Genomic DNA, 14,770 nt, shown 5'->3' with positions numbered 1-14,770 from the left:
TTCAGTTCGTCATGCTGCAGCAACACAGATCCATTTCTAACCATTTGCCTGTTCCCGAGATCATGCAGACCTCGCCAAATAAAGTAAGTGCAAGGTGCAGCTTTGGTGCCCACGCCTCTGTGGGCAGCATCCTAATACAGCATACACATACTGGGAATGTCCCTGCATGCTCTCCTCAGCCCACATTACTATCAAGGTTTCAAACAAAGCTGCCAAACACACACATTCGTTTCTGATGTGACGGCAGTGCTCTTGCACCTTTGGCTATGCTGAGCACATCAGATCCAGTGCTCACCTTGTCACCGGTATACCACTGCTGCCAAGTAGCTGTATAAAAACCATTGTTTCTTCAAGTCTAAAACACCCCTGGTGTTTTGATGGCAAGTGGTGAAGGCAAGAGTTTTGAAGCAGAAGTAAACATCAAAACTTTAGTCAGACAGTTGCAACTGAAAATATAAACAGCGCAGCGACAGAAAAATATGGAAGGTGCCGATGCTCAGTCTTCGTGTCTATCTTGTACATTTGTTTTCCTTCTCTCTTCTTTGGCACATTTACATATTGTGCTGTGGACAATAAAATTTGCAGGGTGTCTACCAAGTTGACATTTCAAAATTCTCTGAGTTTTCCAGGTTTTCCCCGAGTGCCATTGCAAAATTCCCTGAGTGACGCAGAACTTTGTTTTACGTCAAGATGGGCTGGCACCATGTAGCCTGATGCTGTCATTCTGTAACAAGCATATTAAAAAATAAAGAAGCGCCTTAATCCAGTTTGAATAATAAGGAGGAGTGTTTATTTTACTCCAAAAGAAAACAGAAGGGAGGGGTTAGTAAAATTCACAGCGAATAAAATATCTTCGACAAAAATGGCAAAACCCATTGCAAATCCAGTTGAATATTCTCAAATATGAATAAAAAGGAGATGCATACAGAAGCAAATATTTTGATATATGAGCTATTTCCATCGACTGATAGCAAGCTCATTGAGGCCCGAACTTTGTCAGAAGTGAGATTCTCTCGTAACAGCTGGTGAGTCAACCTCAGCTGACATACTGTCAGCCCGCGCACAACGCCTCAGTGTTGCGTTTCACTGCTTTAAAGAGTTTATTTTGGTTTGGATGAGGGACACCTGCATCTTGGCATCAGCCATCACTTTGTTTTTTGAGCTCAAGCGCCTTCAAAGAAGCGACAGCACGCTTCTTTCCCGTTCATTCCTCAATGCGTAGGTCCTTTGAGTTCTCGTCCTCCTTCCGCCGCGCTTTCGCCCCACAGACCATTTGAAGCATCCTCTTAGTCAGTTGTACAGTCAACGTCTGATTTTTCGGACTCCCATGAATACATGTCTTTTATTGTCCTTAAGGGTTCAAATCGCCACAGGCACATCCAAAAAAGCTCTGAAGGCCTGCCAGTACACTTATTAGGCATATCGATGATCATACTGTGATAGGAGATGGCGGGTGCACTCGTGTATAATTAAGGAATACATACCGTCTCGTGACAATTGACCCTTCCCGCGCTTGTTATGCTTCACCGCAATACTTTCGCGTATGCTTCACAGCGTAACAATTCTGTACTGAGGCGAAGCTGAGACTTTTAGGGACCGGCATTATGCAACGCACCGTGCTTTCCGAGCTTCGAAGGCAATCGCGAGAACTACAAATGCGGGAGTCCGTGCAATCGCTGACAGTGGAGAATTATTTCAATGAAAGACACGGCACCTAACAGCACGAAGCTTAATAGCGAACGTCGAAGCAGCTAGGCCTAGCTTTGCCGCAGTGGTGGCTACGGCTGCCAGTCGATCTGCGTGCGAGAGCGCCGGTTCGAGGCGGCGAGGTAATCAAAACGGCAGCGTTGGTGGTTTCGATTAATGCCGTTTCGGACCTACGGTCACGGCAAAAACTCCAGAAAATCGGATGGCGAAGGGTTCTTCCACCCAAAATTTCAGATACGTTTTCAGAGACGTTCTAAAGGGTACGTGGTGGTGCCATGAAGCAGTTTGAATTATCGGGCATCCGGAAAGTTGGCAGTTGGCTGTACACTGGAAACTCCTCCGGCCGACTAAACGGCGTCAAAGACAATTCGTTGCAATTCCTCTGTTACTCGAGCCAGCATTACCGCGACTTTCATTCCCTTTCAATAAAATTACAGTTAATTTTCCCTGATAGAAGCACGAATTCCCTGAATTTTCCCTCAGTATTTCCATACTAAAAATCCCTGAGAATTGCCGGTTTTCCCGGTTGGTAGACACCCTGGTTTGATTAACCCTCTCAGCATCAGGTTTATTTGGAAGTGACACAGCTCCAGCATCGTTTTGTTTTTCTCAGGTATAAAATAAAACACAAGTTTATTTTTCGTTATGCAGAAAAGGGAAGAAAGAAATGACACAGATAATGGCAAATGCTCTTTTTCGTATGGTCCTCACATTCCTACCCGACTTCAGTGACATGGCAGGACCAAAAGCAAAAACGTACCGGTACATCAGTGACACTGAAAGGGTTAAAGGGACACTAAAGGCAAATAATAAGTTGACAAGGACTGTTTAAATACCATCCCAGAAACCTCGCAATGCTTGTTTCGTGCCAAGAAGGGACTTGGTTTATGAGAAAATTGCATCTGAAGGGTCCGAATACCATTTTCTACATTCAAATCTCCCGCCTCCCAACCGGGGGTGTGGTGGCGTTGCATATGCCATCACCACCGCAACACGCAACACGCCCCGAGTGAGACAACGCTGCAGCCACAGGGGCGCCAACGAGCGCGAGGAGAGGAGGGGAACAAGCTAGCCCCAAGGAACACGGAGGAAGGAAACTCAGGAGAGGCCCTGACGTCACTCTTTGTGAAGCGAAAGTGAAGCCGGAAGTTGGCGTTGCTCATGGCGTTGCTCCGCATATCGGGCCAGCTCTCCTCTCTTGTTTACATTTCTCGCGAAACCACGCCGCGCTGCGCACAACCGTGCTGCTCGGACCCGCACGCTCCGCAGCAATACTAAACAATCATTAGCACGTTATCATGATTCTGCCAAAGAGGGCAAAATTTCCCGCGGATATTCCTTCGTCCGTTGCCATTGCTGTGGCGCAGTACATTGCGTACAGCGTTGCATGCGCGTTCATTAGTTGCATGCGCGTTCAACTTTAGTTCCTCCTGTCCCACCTGGCCACAGCAACATCCGGTAGAGCACGGTCCAGATAACACAGCGCAACAAAACACGGAGACCAATGCAAACCTGCCCGCACGGTGCCTTTGCCACGGTACGAAACCTACCGAGCAACACGTGTAAGCGCACAGAACAATAACAAAGCTGCCATTGTCGCCCAAAAGGCGGGGCCACTACAGCAAAGAAATTAAAAAAATTGCAAAACAAAGGAGCACCTACTACGTCATTTCCTCCACACTTTTCTCCTAGCGCGCGGAGGGGGTAGGGCCTCTCCTCAGTTTCCTTCCTCCATGCCAAGGAATGAGCTCATAACCAAGGATAAGAGGCAGCATAATCTGGAAGTTAGGACGGAGGGAGGAAATGCCCTAGTACTTATCGGTGGGGATTCAAATATGAGGAGGTGCAAAAGAGCTATAATGGAGCGTGCAAAGGGTGATAAGCGGGTAGCAGTCGGGACGTTCCCAGGCAGGACAATGGACGCAGTACTGAGAGAAACGAAAAGGGAGCTGTCTGAGAATGTTGCAGAGCACAATTTGGTAGTGGTAGCGGCGGGGCTAAACGAAGAATGGTGAAAGCGCAAAAGTAGTGGAAAGATTAGCGGAGGGAGTTGACGATTTAAGGGCGATAGCACAGCAAGTCCAGATCGTGGTATGCACAGTGCCGGAGGTGCAAGGACGGAACGGAGAAATTGCCAAGGACGTTGTGGCTGTTAATCGTGAGATAAGAAAGCTAAGCCAGGAGAAAGGATTTGAAGTGGCAGACATAAACAGAGAAGTGCATAGAGCTGGCTTTGGCGGAGGCTTTACACGGGATGACATCCACTTTAATAGAAGGCTAGGAGCCGAGATCGGCTGGCGCCTGGCAGGTCGGGCAGTAGCTTTTTTAGGGGGTCCACTGCGCCTCAGGGTGTAGGGGTAGATAAAAAACAGTGTAGAAATTGCAACAACAGAGGCTGACGCCAATAAAATGGCCACTAGGAGGTCCAGGAAGAAAACTACAAAAAATAAATTTAACACCAGGATCAGGTACATAAACATGCAAGGCAGTAGAAAGAGAGCGAAGTGGTTAGAAATACAACAGCAGTTAAAGGATGAAGAAGTAGGTGTATACGTGCTATGCGGAAACACATCTCAGGGATCTAGAAGACCCACCGTTTATTGAAGGCTACGTCTGGGAAGGGAGCAATAGAACAACAACGGAGAGGAAGGGAGGAGGAGTAGGTATGCTGGTACATCAAGGAACAAATTGGAAAAGAATAAAGTTAACTTGCAAAGAATATGTCTGGGTATCAGGTACAATTGCCAGTAAAGAGACATGGCTAGGAGTAGTTTATTTAGGGACAGGGGCCAAATGCAGGCAAGAGAACAAGGATCTAGTGAAGTGTCTCGACGATATAAAGCAGTTTGGAGAAGGTGCCGATATTTGTCTGCTGGGTGACATGAATGGCCACATCGAGGATCTGGATGGATACACAGATTGTAATGGGAAGTTGATGCTAGACTTCTGTGAGCGACACAACCTAGTTATAGTAAATAGAGAAACTAAGTGTGAGGGACAAATCACGTGGGAGTCCCGTAACAGACAAACGACCATTGATTACTGCTTAATGTCGCAGGGGTTGTATAGCAAGCTAGCAATAATGGAAATAGACGAAGAGGGGAAGTACAGCCTCGGAATTGATCATAAGCGTATTAGTCAACAGTTGGGAGCCCTGCTCAAAAGAGCACTGCAGGGAAGTCAAAAAGAGTAAGCAAAAATAAATGACAAACAAATAGCGCAAATAGTGGCCGGCATAGAGGAAGTAATAGAGAAACGTCCCATGGAAAGGTGGGAATATAATCAGAACTACTCATTAGTACAAAAATAAAACAAGTAAAAGGAGTAAACCGCTGGAGAGGAAAGAGGAAGCGACGAAGTTGGTGGAATAAGGAAATTAGGGAGGCCATCGAACAACGACGGTTGGCATCTCGGGAACACAGAGAAGCAAAGAGGGCGCAGTTATCTGAAGAGGAAATAGGCCAAAAATGGGAATCTTATAAAAAAAAGTAACAACAAGTGCAGGTGCTCGTCCAGGCTAAAATAAAGCAGTCCTCTGATCGCTGGCTGGCTGAAATTCGCGATGCAACTAATAAAGGGAGGTCAAGAAAATTCTGGAACCACATAAGCTGGCTGGGTAAAGCTAATCACAGAAAGCAGGAACAGAGTCACGATGCCGAAGGAAATTGTTTAGAGGGAGATGACGCTGTGAACTACATCGGTTCAGTTAGAGCAGAGTCATTTAGGAAAGACGATAGGGTAATCGCCCCAAATGAGGGAGCAACACAGGATAGCATAATAGAAAACAGCATACAACTGACCAATCTTAACTGGAAAAAGGCGGAAGCAAATGTTCCAAAATACACGTCCGCGGAGATAGACGAAATTTCAATCAAGTTAATTAATGAACTTGGCCCGAGAAGTAAGGAAACGCTGATAAAAGCATTGGAGGCAGTCATAACAAATAAGCAAATTCTGCACAGCTGGAAAGAGAGTAAAATGAATTTGATTTATAAAGGGAAAGGTGATAAGAAGAACATAAAATCCTTCCGACCAATTACGATAACATCAGTTATATATAGGCTGGCGATGCAGGCGGTGAAATTAAAAATGCAGTCATGGGTAGAAAGTAATAGAATACTCGGAGAACTTTAGAACGGGTTCAGAAGTGGTAGGCGCTTAGATGATAGCCTGTTCGTGCTTACCCAGTGCATAGAAATAGCTAAGGCGGAAAATAGACCTCTGTATTTAGCCTTCCTGGGCATAAGCAGTGCATACGACAATGTGAACAGGGAAGTCCTGTGGGACATATTAAAAGATGAAGGTATCGGTCATGAGGTAATTGATTTTCTACAGGAAATATATCGAGAAAATAATGTTGAAATAACATGGGAAGGAATTAAGAGTACGACAACTGTCGAGGTACACAAGGGATTAAGGCAAGGTTGTCTATCACCGCTGCTGTTCATGCTTTATATGATAAGCATGGAAAGAAGGTTACAACGAAGCAATCTAGGGTATAATCTGTCGTACAGATTAGGTGAAAAGGTTGTTGAGCAACAACTACCGGGTTTAATGTATGTGGACGATATTGTACTGTTAGCAGAGAGCCAGGAATATTTACAAACTCTGGTTAATTACTGTGGAGACGAAGGAGACAGTTTAGGTTTCAGTTTTAGTGCAGCCAAGTCCAGTGGGATGTTTTTCAACGATACAACTGATCAGGAGCTTACAATACAAGGCCATGAAATACCCCGAGTGGCCGAATACAAATATATCGGGGAATGGATAAACAAAGCGCAGATGTACACCGAAAAGCACGAACAGTCTCTCATAGCAAAATGGCGAAGAGATGCCGGGATAATAAAGCATAGGGATTGTGGGGGTACAACAGGTATGAGGTACTGAGAAATATTTGGAAAGGAGTAATGGTGCCGGGGGCTTACTTTTGGGAATGCGGTCCTGTGTTTAAGGGCAGAGGTTCAGTCGAGACTAGAAGTAAATCAGAGAGCTGTGAGAAGATTAGCACTAGGTGCCCACGGGAAAACCACAAACGAAGCAGTACAGGGGGATATGGGCTGGGCATCGTTCAAAGCACGGGAAGCTCAGAGTAAAATCCTATACGAAAAACGCCTGAGTAAATTGGACGATAACGGGTGGGCAGCTAAGGTATTTAAATACCTATACAGAAAGAGTGTTGACTCACAATGGCGGAAAAGAACTAGTAAGCTAACCAGTAAGTATGCCAGACACGAGGACGAAGAAAGACGGAGCATTAAACAACAGGTTAAAAACGCGGAAAGTAACAATTGGATAAATTCAATGGAAAAGAAGCATAATGTGGAACTATACTGATACTGGAAACAGCAGTTCAGGAAGGAAGCGTTTTATGATAACTCAACAGGCAGTACCCTACTCTTTGAAGCTAGATCAGGATGTCTTAGAACGCGGAGCTATAAAAAGAAATTTAACGAAGACGAAGACACATGTACTGTGTATGGTAAATATGTAGAAACAATGGAACACCTCATACTAAAATGTGATGGTATCAATCCCGATGTCGATGTGGCCACAGTCACGCTTCCTGAGGCCCTAGGGTTCAGATACAATAATAGTCATTTAAATAAATATGTGGTGGAAATTAGCAAAAGGCAATTAGAGGATTGGTGGCTCAAAAGCAGAGAGGTGACATAAGGTTAAAAGGGTAGGAAGACGTATTTAAAAAAAATCGAGAATTTCAATAACACACAACACAGATAAAAATAAAAATAAAAGGCAAAATAAATATCTGAGCATGGTGGCAACTGCCATCACCCCGTTTCAAAGGGGACGCTCCTACCTTCCATCCATCCATCTATCCATCCATCCATCCATCCACCCGTTGCTGCCATCGGTAAGTAAAACGGCGCCCGACATATGGCGGCACCGAGCCAAGACAGAGCCATACAGAGCGGTGGATTCGCCGCTGCAGCTGCTTTTTGATCAAGTGGCTTAGACTGTTCGGGCATCCTGCGACATAATGTGGAAGTTGAATTCTCCACTACTTGCAGTTTTTGTGGGTTTTGCAAGCCAGCAAAGCCAGTGCAGCACTATGCGATAACAAAACTGCTGAAACATGAAAGCATGGGCAGCGCAGAGTCGAGCGAAAACAAAACCTTTCAACCGCCCGCGTCATTGTCGAGGGTAATTTCAATTACCTAGTTCTTTTTTCTAAAGATGAAATAGAACTGGATAAGTAGCATTTTATTTTGTCTTATAAACAATACAATTATGTTTTTTGCAACGAGTAGTTGAGTACTAGTGACAGAATTTAACTGAGGAGTTCTTTCATCATTGGGCAAGTGCTTGAATGCCCGCGGGAGTCTCTAATCGTGTTCTACAGTTACCTCAGTTTCTCGGTTATTAAGGCCCGGTTCGCGATAATATTGATGCCTTAGAGATTCTCAAGCAATAATCTATCACTTTAGCTGGACTCAATATTTACCTTTAGGATCCCTTTAACAGCCAGCGGTTCATCTTTGGCATTTCTGTATTTAGTTACAACATGCACCAACCAGGATGCATTGTGGTTTCAGAGCACAGGCACAAGGAATGAGAACAGTAGACATATTTTCAACTATACTGACTTTATGTATTGAAACTTGTGCCATTGCAAAGGTACATAAAGCTTGGAAATGCTGATCAGTTCATGTCCCATGGTGGTTGCGTTTTCCTGTCTTGTCCCTGTGCACTAAAACAATGTCTATATAAGGTAACATATTCAATAAAATAAAATAAAATTTAATTAAGCAGCACACTAACTCTGTGAAGGTGCAGGGTCGTCAACTCTTGGGGGAAACACGCAAGCACATCGTCGCACTCCTTGGAGTGGCAGATGTGGCCATTTGATGAATTTCTTGCAGATACACGTTTAAAGCCAAAGGCAGGCCCTATAGAGTGTCTGCTACTATGGCAGTGCACGCGAAACCTCGCTTCATGACTTCGTAAATTTGCTTACATCACAGTACAGCATGCCCAGCGGAAATTTTTTTATCACTGTACACAGGTGCTGGCTCTGGTCACCCATCGCAAAACAAACTGCTCAAAGGAGAAAAGAAGTGCTCGCAGATCACCTGCTTTTTTACGTGTTGTGCATTTATAAGGGACTTCTCGACATTTCTTTGTTTCAACGTGTTTATAAGACATCGAAAGGCGGAGGAGCTGACGGACATATTTCAGCGTGAACTTGTTGTACAATCTTTTCATTGCTCCTTTTCCTTGCATGTTCGGTCTGTCCTGCTGTCTTCCTTGGCTCGGTATACTCTACCAGCTTGGCCAATGCCTTTATTGTAAAATCACAAACTGTAAACATGCATTACTTCCCTGCCATAGCAATGCAACCGCCGTCCTAATAAACGGATGGCTAAGTTGTGCTCAGCGGCAAAACAACGTAACATGAAAATACAAGTACACATTAACATGCACTACATGTGTCACTCACTAGCCTCAGAAAAATCTTTGCTTACTGCATTGCTCTTTCCCATTCAGCACAGTGCCACTGATAGAAAAGTTGGACTGAGCAGTGCTATTTTTACGAGTTCGTTAGGTCAGTTGAGACAAGTAGCACACACACACACCAGTCTTGCATACAGCATGCTGTCAAGTATGGAAACAAATACTAACAACGCTATAAAGCCACGATCCTGACCAAGAGTCATTGTGAAATAAAGTTTATCTCTCTCTCTCTCTCTATAAAACCCTTATTCTCGGACTACTTGTTTACCACTTCAAGCAGTTTGCTGTGCTGCGTGCCACAAAACACTTGGTGCTTTATGAAAGTTGACACGAAAGACAGGTGTTGGTGAACCGTGATGCAAGCAAAGCTACGGCGCCAGTATCAGGCGAGGCTTTGCGCACGACGGCATAGTACCAGACGACGCGCCGCAGGTGCCGCCTTTGGCTCTTAACGCACCTGCGCAACAAGTTCTCCTGGCGGCCGCATGTGGTATGCCACAGAGTCAGCCATGCGCTCGCGTGTTTTTCCCCTAAGAGTCGACGACCCCATACCAATCAGTCCAAGTCAGCATTCTCCACCTTTGCAAACTGTATGCCAGCACTCAAAATTTAAGTTTGCATCCTTCAAATGTTTTGACACGCTGACTTCCTCTGCACATTCACAATGCAATGCTCTAATTTGCTGCAGAGTGAAATGTCATTAGGAGAATGAAAAGTGGCTCCCAATCCCCCTGCCTAAGATGGCAAAATTTTGCAAAGCAGATATATTTATCTGGTAATACTTTGAGACCTCATGATCAAGTAACATTCTTTTGCAGATGCCACTTTTTCATTGTTGTCCTTGCAATTTGTTTTATATGCTGGGAAGGTTCAAATTAGTTGCTCCAGAGCCTGTTTAGAAAGAGTAACAAAGTGCATCATCTAATAAAAATAGGGTTTATTGACCTTCAATGTAGATACAGTAAATCACAGCACTATTAAGAACTTAACTTATAAAACTAGTATGTACAATACAGAAGGGTTGTGGTAGCAACACATGAAAATGTGCTCCAGATGTGCTCTCCAGGGCCTCCACTTATAAGGTGCTATCCTCCTCTTGCTGGTCGAGAAATAGCGTCAGGGCTCCAGCCTCGATGGGGATCAGCAAGTTTTCCGTGCCATCATGGCCCTGGTATGGAACGACGAAAAGGTGGACTTGAAGATGAGAAAGGCCGATGGAAAGTATCCGATGCAAGGCTTGCAAACATGACTCTTAGGAATACTGTTTTCACAAGCGCATCCTGCAAATCTTTTTTGCACAATCTTGACATGGTGCAGGCCATACTTGAGTCAGGCTAGTGGCTACCTGATAAGAGTGTACACTGTAAGCAGTGATGACCCACTCAGACAGCCTCAATGCGACATTGAAAACAGCTCCAGGTTCGATCATTTGCTCCTGACTGGCATTGGACATTGCTTGCTTTCAGAGTGGCAGCTTTCACGGAGTCTAGTACTGTGCAGCTGTCTGGCTGTTCTCCTTTAAGTGACATTGCACAGATAGCAGTCTAGCAAATTCAAATCTGGGGAGCTTGGGGGCCACAAGTTGGGGATGATACAGTAAAACATTGCTGATATTTACCCGCTTAAAACATACTCGAAACATAATTCGTCCTAGTCCAGACATCGGGAGCACGGCAAATGTTTGTTCAACTGCAAAGATTCTTTTTTTTTTCAGATATACCCTTAGGGGGTTTCCGTTGTCGCTTCGTCCTAGTCCGGTGGACGACAATTTCGTCCCTTTCATGAACAAATCACTTCCTTTCAGCGCATACTTTAAGTAACACATACTGCAGTGTCTCGTTTCTGCCTTCGTCAGCGACAGCGCAGGTAGAGAGATACAAATTTATATTTGCTTGTTAGTTTGTGCCACCGTTTAGTGCATAGTTGTGATGTGTTCCCACAAGGTACACATTAACTATGTTCTACTGTACCACCACAGAAGTTGTCAGCCAGCCACTCAGTGATCACGCAGACCATGTGTGGGTGGGGGTAACGACTCACAGAAAAATGCACAGCCACCAAAGCCTTGATAACGGACATCAGCATTCTGACATAAATGTGTGTGTTATTGTGAACTCCTTGTGTGCACATGTATTCATGTGTTTTAGCATCTGTCGGACCAAGCGCATGTGTGATAGCATCGCAGGATCCCTTTGTTTTCTGTGATGCATTGCCAGGTGCTTCATAACTCATTAGCAGTCTCTCTTGCACACACTAATCACATTGTGAGAAATATTTTGCCTCGTACAAATGTACCGACACAGGATGAATGTGCTCACAGTGCACACATACTTAGCAAAAGGGACAGGCAGAGGGAAAGAGCACTGTCTGTACCTTTTACTGGTAAGTATGTGTATGCTGTGAAGACATTCAAGATGCAACGACACCAACTCACACTATCTTCAACCTTTACTGGCACAGTTGCAGGTGCTACGTTTTTATGTGAACCAGCCTCTTTGTTGGAATACGAAACACTCCCTGGCATTCAGTTCATTCACAAAGCGATCAGTTGGACAGCTAGCAAGCAACTGTCTGCATCCTGTATACTAACCAGCATTATAATTACGGAAGTTTAGTACAAATTAATACACAGACACAAAAGAACAAAGTGCATATGTGCAGCAAATTGTACAAATATTGGTGGGTGGCACGAGAATAAGCAGTTGGTAGTAGTGCCTGTCCTTGTCCACTTTGTTCTTTTGTGTCCATGAATTAATTAGCACTAAACTACCATAATTATAATGCAAGACCAACTAGCCGAACAGTCAGTGCTCCAGAAGCTATCTAGCATCACCTTGGATGCTGCTCAAGTTGAAGCGTTCATCCAAATATTTCAGTGCAAGCTGTAACAAGTACTCAGAGTTTACAGCAATGACAGAGCACTTCCTATTAAGAGTGTGCCTTTAGTCTACATTTTGTATAGCAGTCGAGCATCAATATAAAGTCATAATTGCAGGGAAATACTTAGTTAAGTTGCAAATTTCTTTATAATGAAGGTCCCACACTTCGGCAGCAAGATTGTAAGTTTCTAGAACAGTACTAGTGCACGGTACTTTGTCAGCAAGCTCTTGTGAAATAAATCCTTCAAGAAACTCAAGCAATAATTGCAAGATCAGAAGCGCTGGTGAGTGCAGTGGAGATCACTATGCCCAATGTTAGCAGCCGTCGTCAGATAGTGTCATGCACGTATCAAGTATCGTCATCATAGCCTGTCAAGTTTAGGCATAGTGTTTGTTTATAATTGTTTAAAAATGTGTAGCAATATGCAAAGTGAAGATCCCCGCAGCCCGAAAACCACCACTTGCTAGCAGCATCTGGCAGCCAAAAAAAAAAAAAAAAGAGAGAAGTAGTTCGAAATAGTGAATTCTTTCATTGTTGCAAAAGCGATCCTTCAAATGTCCGAACTGACACAATATGATGCATGTGGATTATATTAAATTGAATATGTGGGACTTCGCTAAATTGCAATAAAGAATGCATGGGTTTCCCCAAAACAAACTTAGTAAATGGAAACAGTTTGTTATATGATAAACTTCATTTAACTGGGGTTCATTATATTCTGGTTCAACTGCCACATCACTCACCTAAGTTCAAGGCTCAAACGTGAAACCAAGTACATTTCAATTTGTTGAATTCTGTGCTCCAAATCTATTGCAGTCAGTTGTACCTGTAGTTTGCACGTGTGTGTACTACTAGTATTACATATTCATTTTGAATGTGTACTTAATTTTGTGTTGGTAACCCACACTGTAATGTCTGAAGTGGCTAATATATATTACCACAAATAAAAACCCTCACCAGAACATCTATGACATCTTCGGACATTTTCGTTCTTTCTCTTTTTTGCATTAAGTAAAAAAAAGAGTAGAAAGGGAATACCTTCTTGATTTTCAACAACATGTGGTCGAGGAACTCCCTCAGTTGCGCTCGAAGTGTGAGGTCACTGTTGACGAGGAAAGCCTCCCGGCAGCGGTGATAGCAGTCGTGAAAAGACATTCCTGTGAAATGCACAGTAGCTGTCAGATACCCATTGAAAGCCTACCTTTAAAGCAAGTGGCAGTCACAAACATGACAATGTGCCTTCATCTGAAAACAAGGAGTCAATTTGGATGGGATACAACATACCAATAATAGTATGCCCAAATTAGACCACGATGCATTTAAAATAGTGATGTAACTAGACATTGTGCTCTTGTTTTTTCTTGCATGGCTAATAACGATTAGCAAATACAGACACCATAGATGTCACTAAATTAAAGTCTGGTCCTAGGTAAGGACACACTCATTCAAACTAGCAACAAGACTGATCCAATCAGTGTTTATAGACTATGTTAGTATAAGTGATCATGTGTAGGTCTTGTAACAAAACAAAGAAGGCCAACGAACCCCAGTAAACAGTAGTTGATAAATTGCCGTAACACTTCTCCCTGTGTTGAATATTATGCTCCGAAAAAGAAGAGAAGAAGACTAAGTGAAAAAAGAGCGTGGAGCCGAGCGCGCCTGCGTTTTTAGTTGTTTTAGCAAGCGTCGAATAAAGAAGACGTTCTCTACTTCGGCTCCGCTTCCTGGTTTTCAACATATGGTGCCGTGACCAGGATATCAGATCTACAGTTGAAGACCCCTGACGATGAAGCGAGCTACCTGAAGAGGACGACCAACCGACGTGATTAACGCGACGACGCTGCGACAGAATCGAAGAACGATCCACGTCATCACGAAGCCACCGATTCCCGACGTGACGACATGGAAAGAATACGACGGAAGCGTGCTACCGTTCGAGCGGCGGTCACCAGGATCATCAACGACATGACAACTCTTATGCAGATGGAACCAACGCCATATGGTGAGCTGACCGACCATCTTAACCTATTGAAGATAAAGGAAACTATGCTTAAGGACCTTGATAACCAAGTAGAAGAGCATGTTACGGATTATAACCTTGAGGATGAGCTTCAAAGCGTCGGACAGTATCAAGAATCTATCGTCCTCGCGAAATCCCGCGCTGAATGCATTTTATCCCATCAGCAAACAACGACTACGCGCGAATCTCACGATGACTTTCGTCAAGCACGCGCATACGTTAAGCTACCGAAGCTCGATGTGCCGAAGTTTCATGGTGACCCCATTAAATGGCCAGAATTTTGGGATCAATTTGAGTCTACTGTTCACCAGAACCAATATATCACAGACGTAGACAAATTGAAATATCTTCGGAGCTACTTGATGGGTAAAGCGGAAGGTGTCATCAGCGGCTTGTCGACAACTAACGAGAGCTATAGCACAGCTATAGAACTTCTCAAAGAAAGATTTGGTCAGAAGTCACTGATTGTTAACGACCACATGCGTCGCCTTCTAAACCTACGTAAAGTTCGTTCTTGCGAAGATTTCGAAGGGCTTCAAAGGTTGCACGAAGAAGTGCAGATGCGCGTGAGATCTCTCCATAACCTTGGCGTCGAAGAAAAAGAATATGGAGTTCTTCTGAAAACTGTTATAATACAAAATCTTCCGCAAGAAGTGGTACTCCGGTATAATCAGCGCATCTTGTCTTCGA

General features: G+C 44.1%; 1 protein-coding gene across 1 annotated transcript in view; it reads right to left on the bottom strand.

Moving 5' to 3' along the window:
* Window positions 1-10,097: 10,097 nt before the first annotated feature.
* Orc2 (origin recognition complex subunit 2) overlaps window positions 10,098-14,770 on the bottom strand; it is a 43,405-nt gene continuing 38,732 nt past the window's right edge. The window contains exons 11-12 of the mRNA XM_050177417.3: window positions 13,099-13,217; window positions 10,098-10,348 (exon numbers count right to left, since the gene is read on the bottom strand). Coding sequence (XP_050033374.1) covers window positions 10,256-10,348; window positions 13,099-13,217 — 212 coding nt within the window. The 3' untranslated portion in view covers window positions 10,098-10,255. The remainder of the gene's footprint in view (window positions 10,349-13,098; window positions 13,218-14,770) is intronic.

Source organism: Dermacentor andersoni, chromosome 5 (assembly GCF_023375885.2).
Source record: "Dermacentor andersoni chromosome 5, qqDerAnde1_hic_scaffold, whole genome shotgun sequence".
NCBI classification, from domain to species: domain Eukaryota; kingdom Metazoa; phylum Arthropoda; class Arachnida; order Ixodida; family Ixodidae; genus Dermacentor; species Dermacentor andersoni.
Note: the sequence above shows the minus strand (reverse complement) of the source record. Positions and strands in the feature narration are given on the sequence as shown.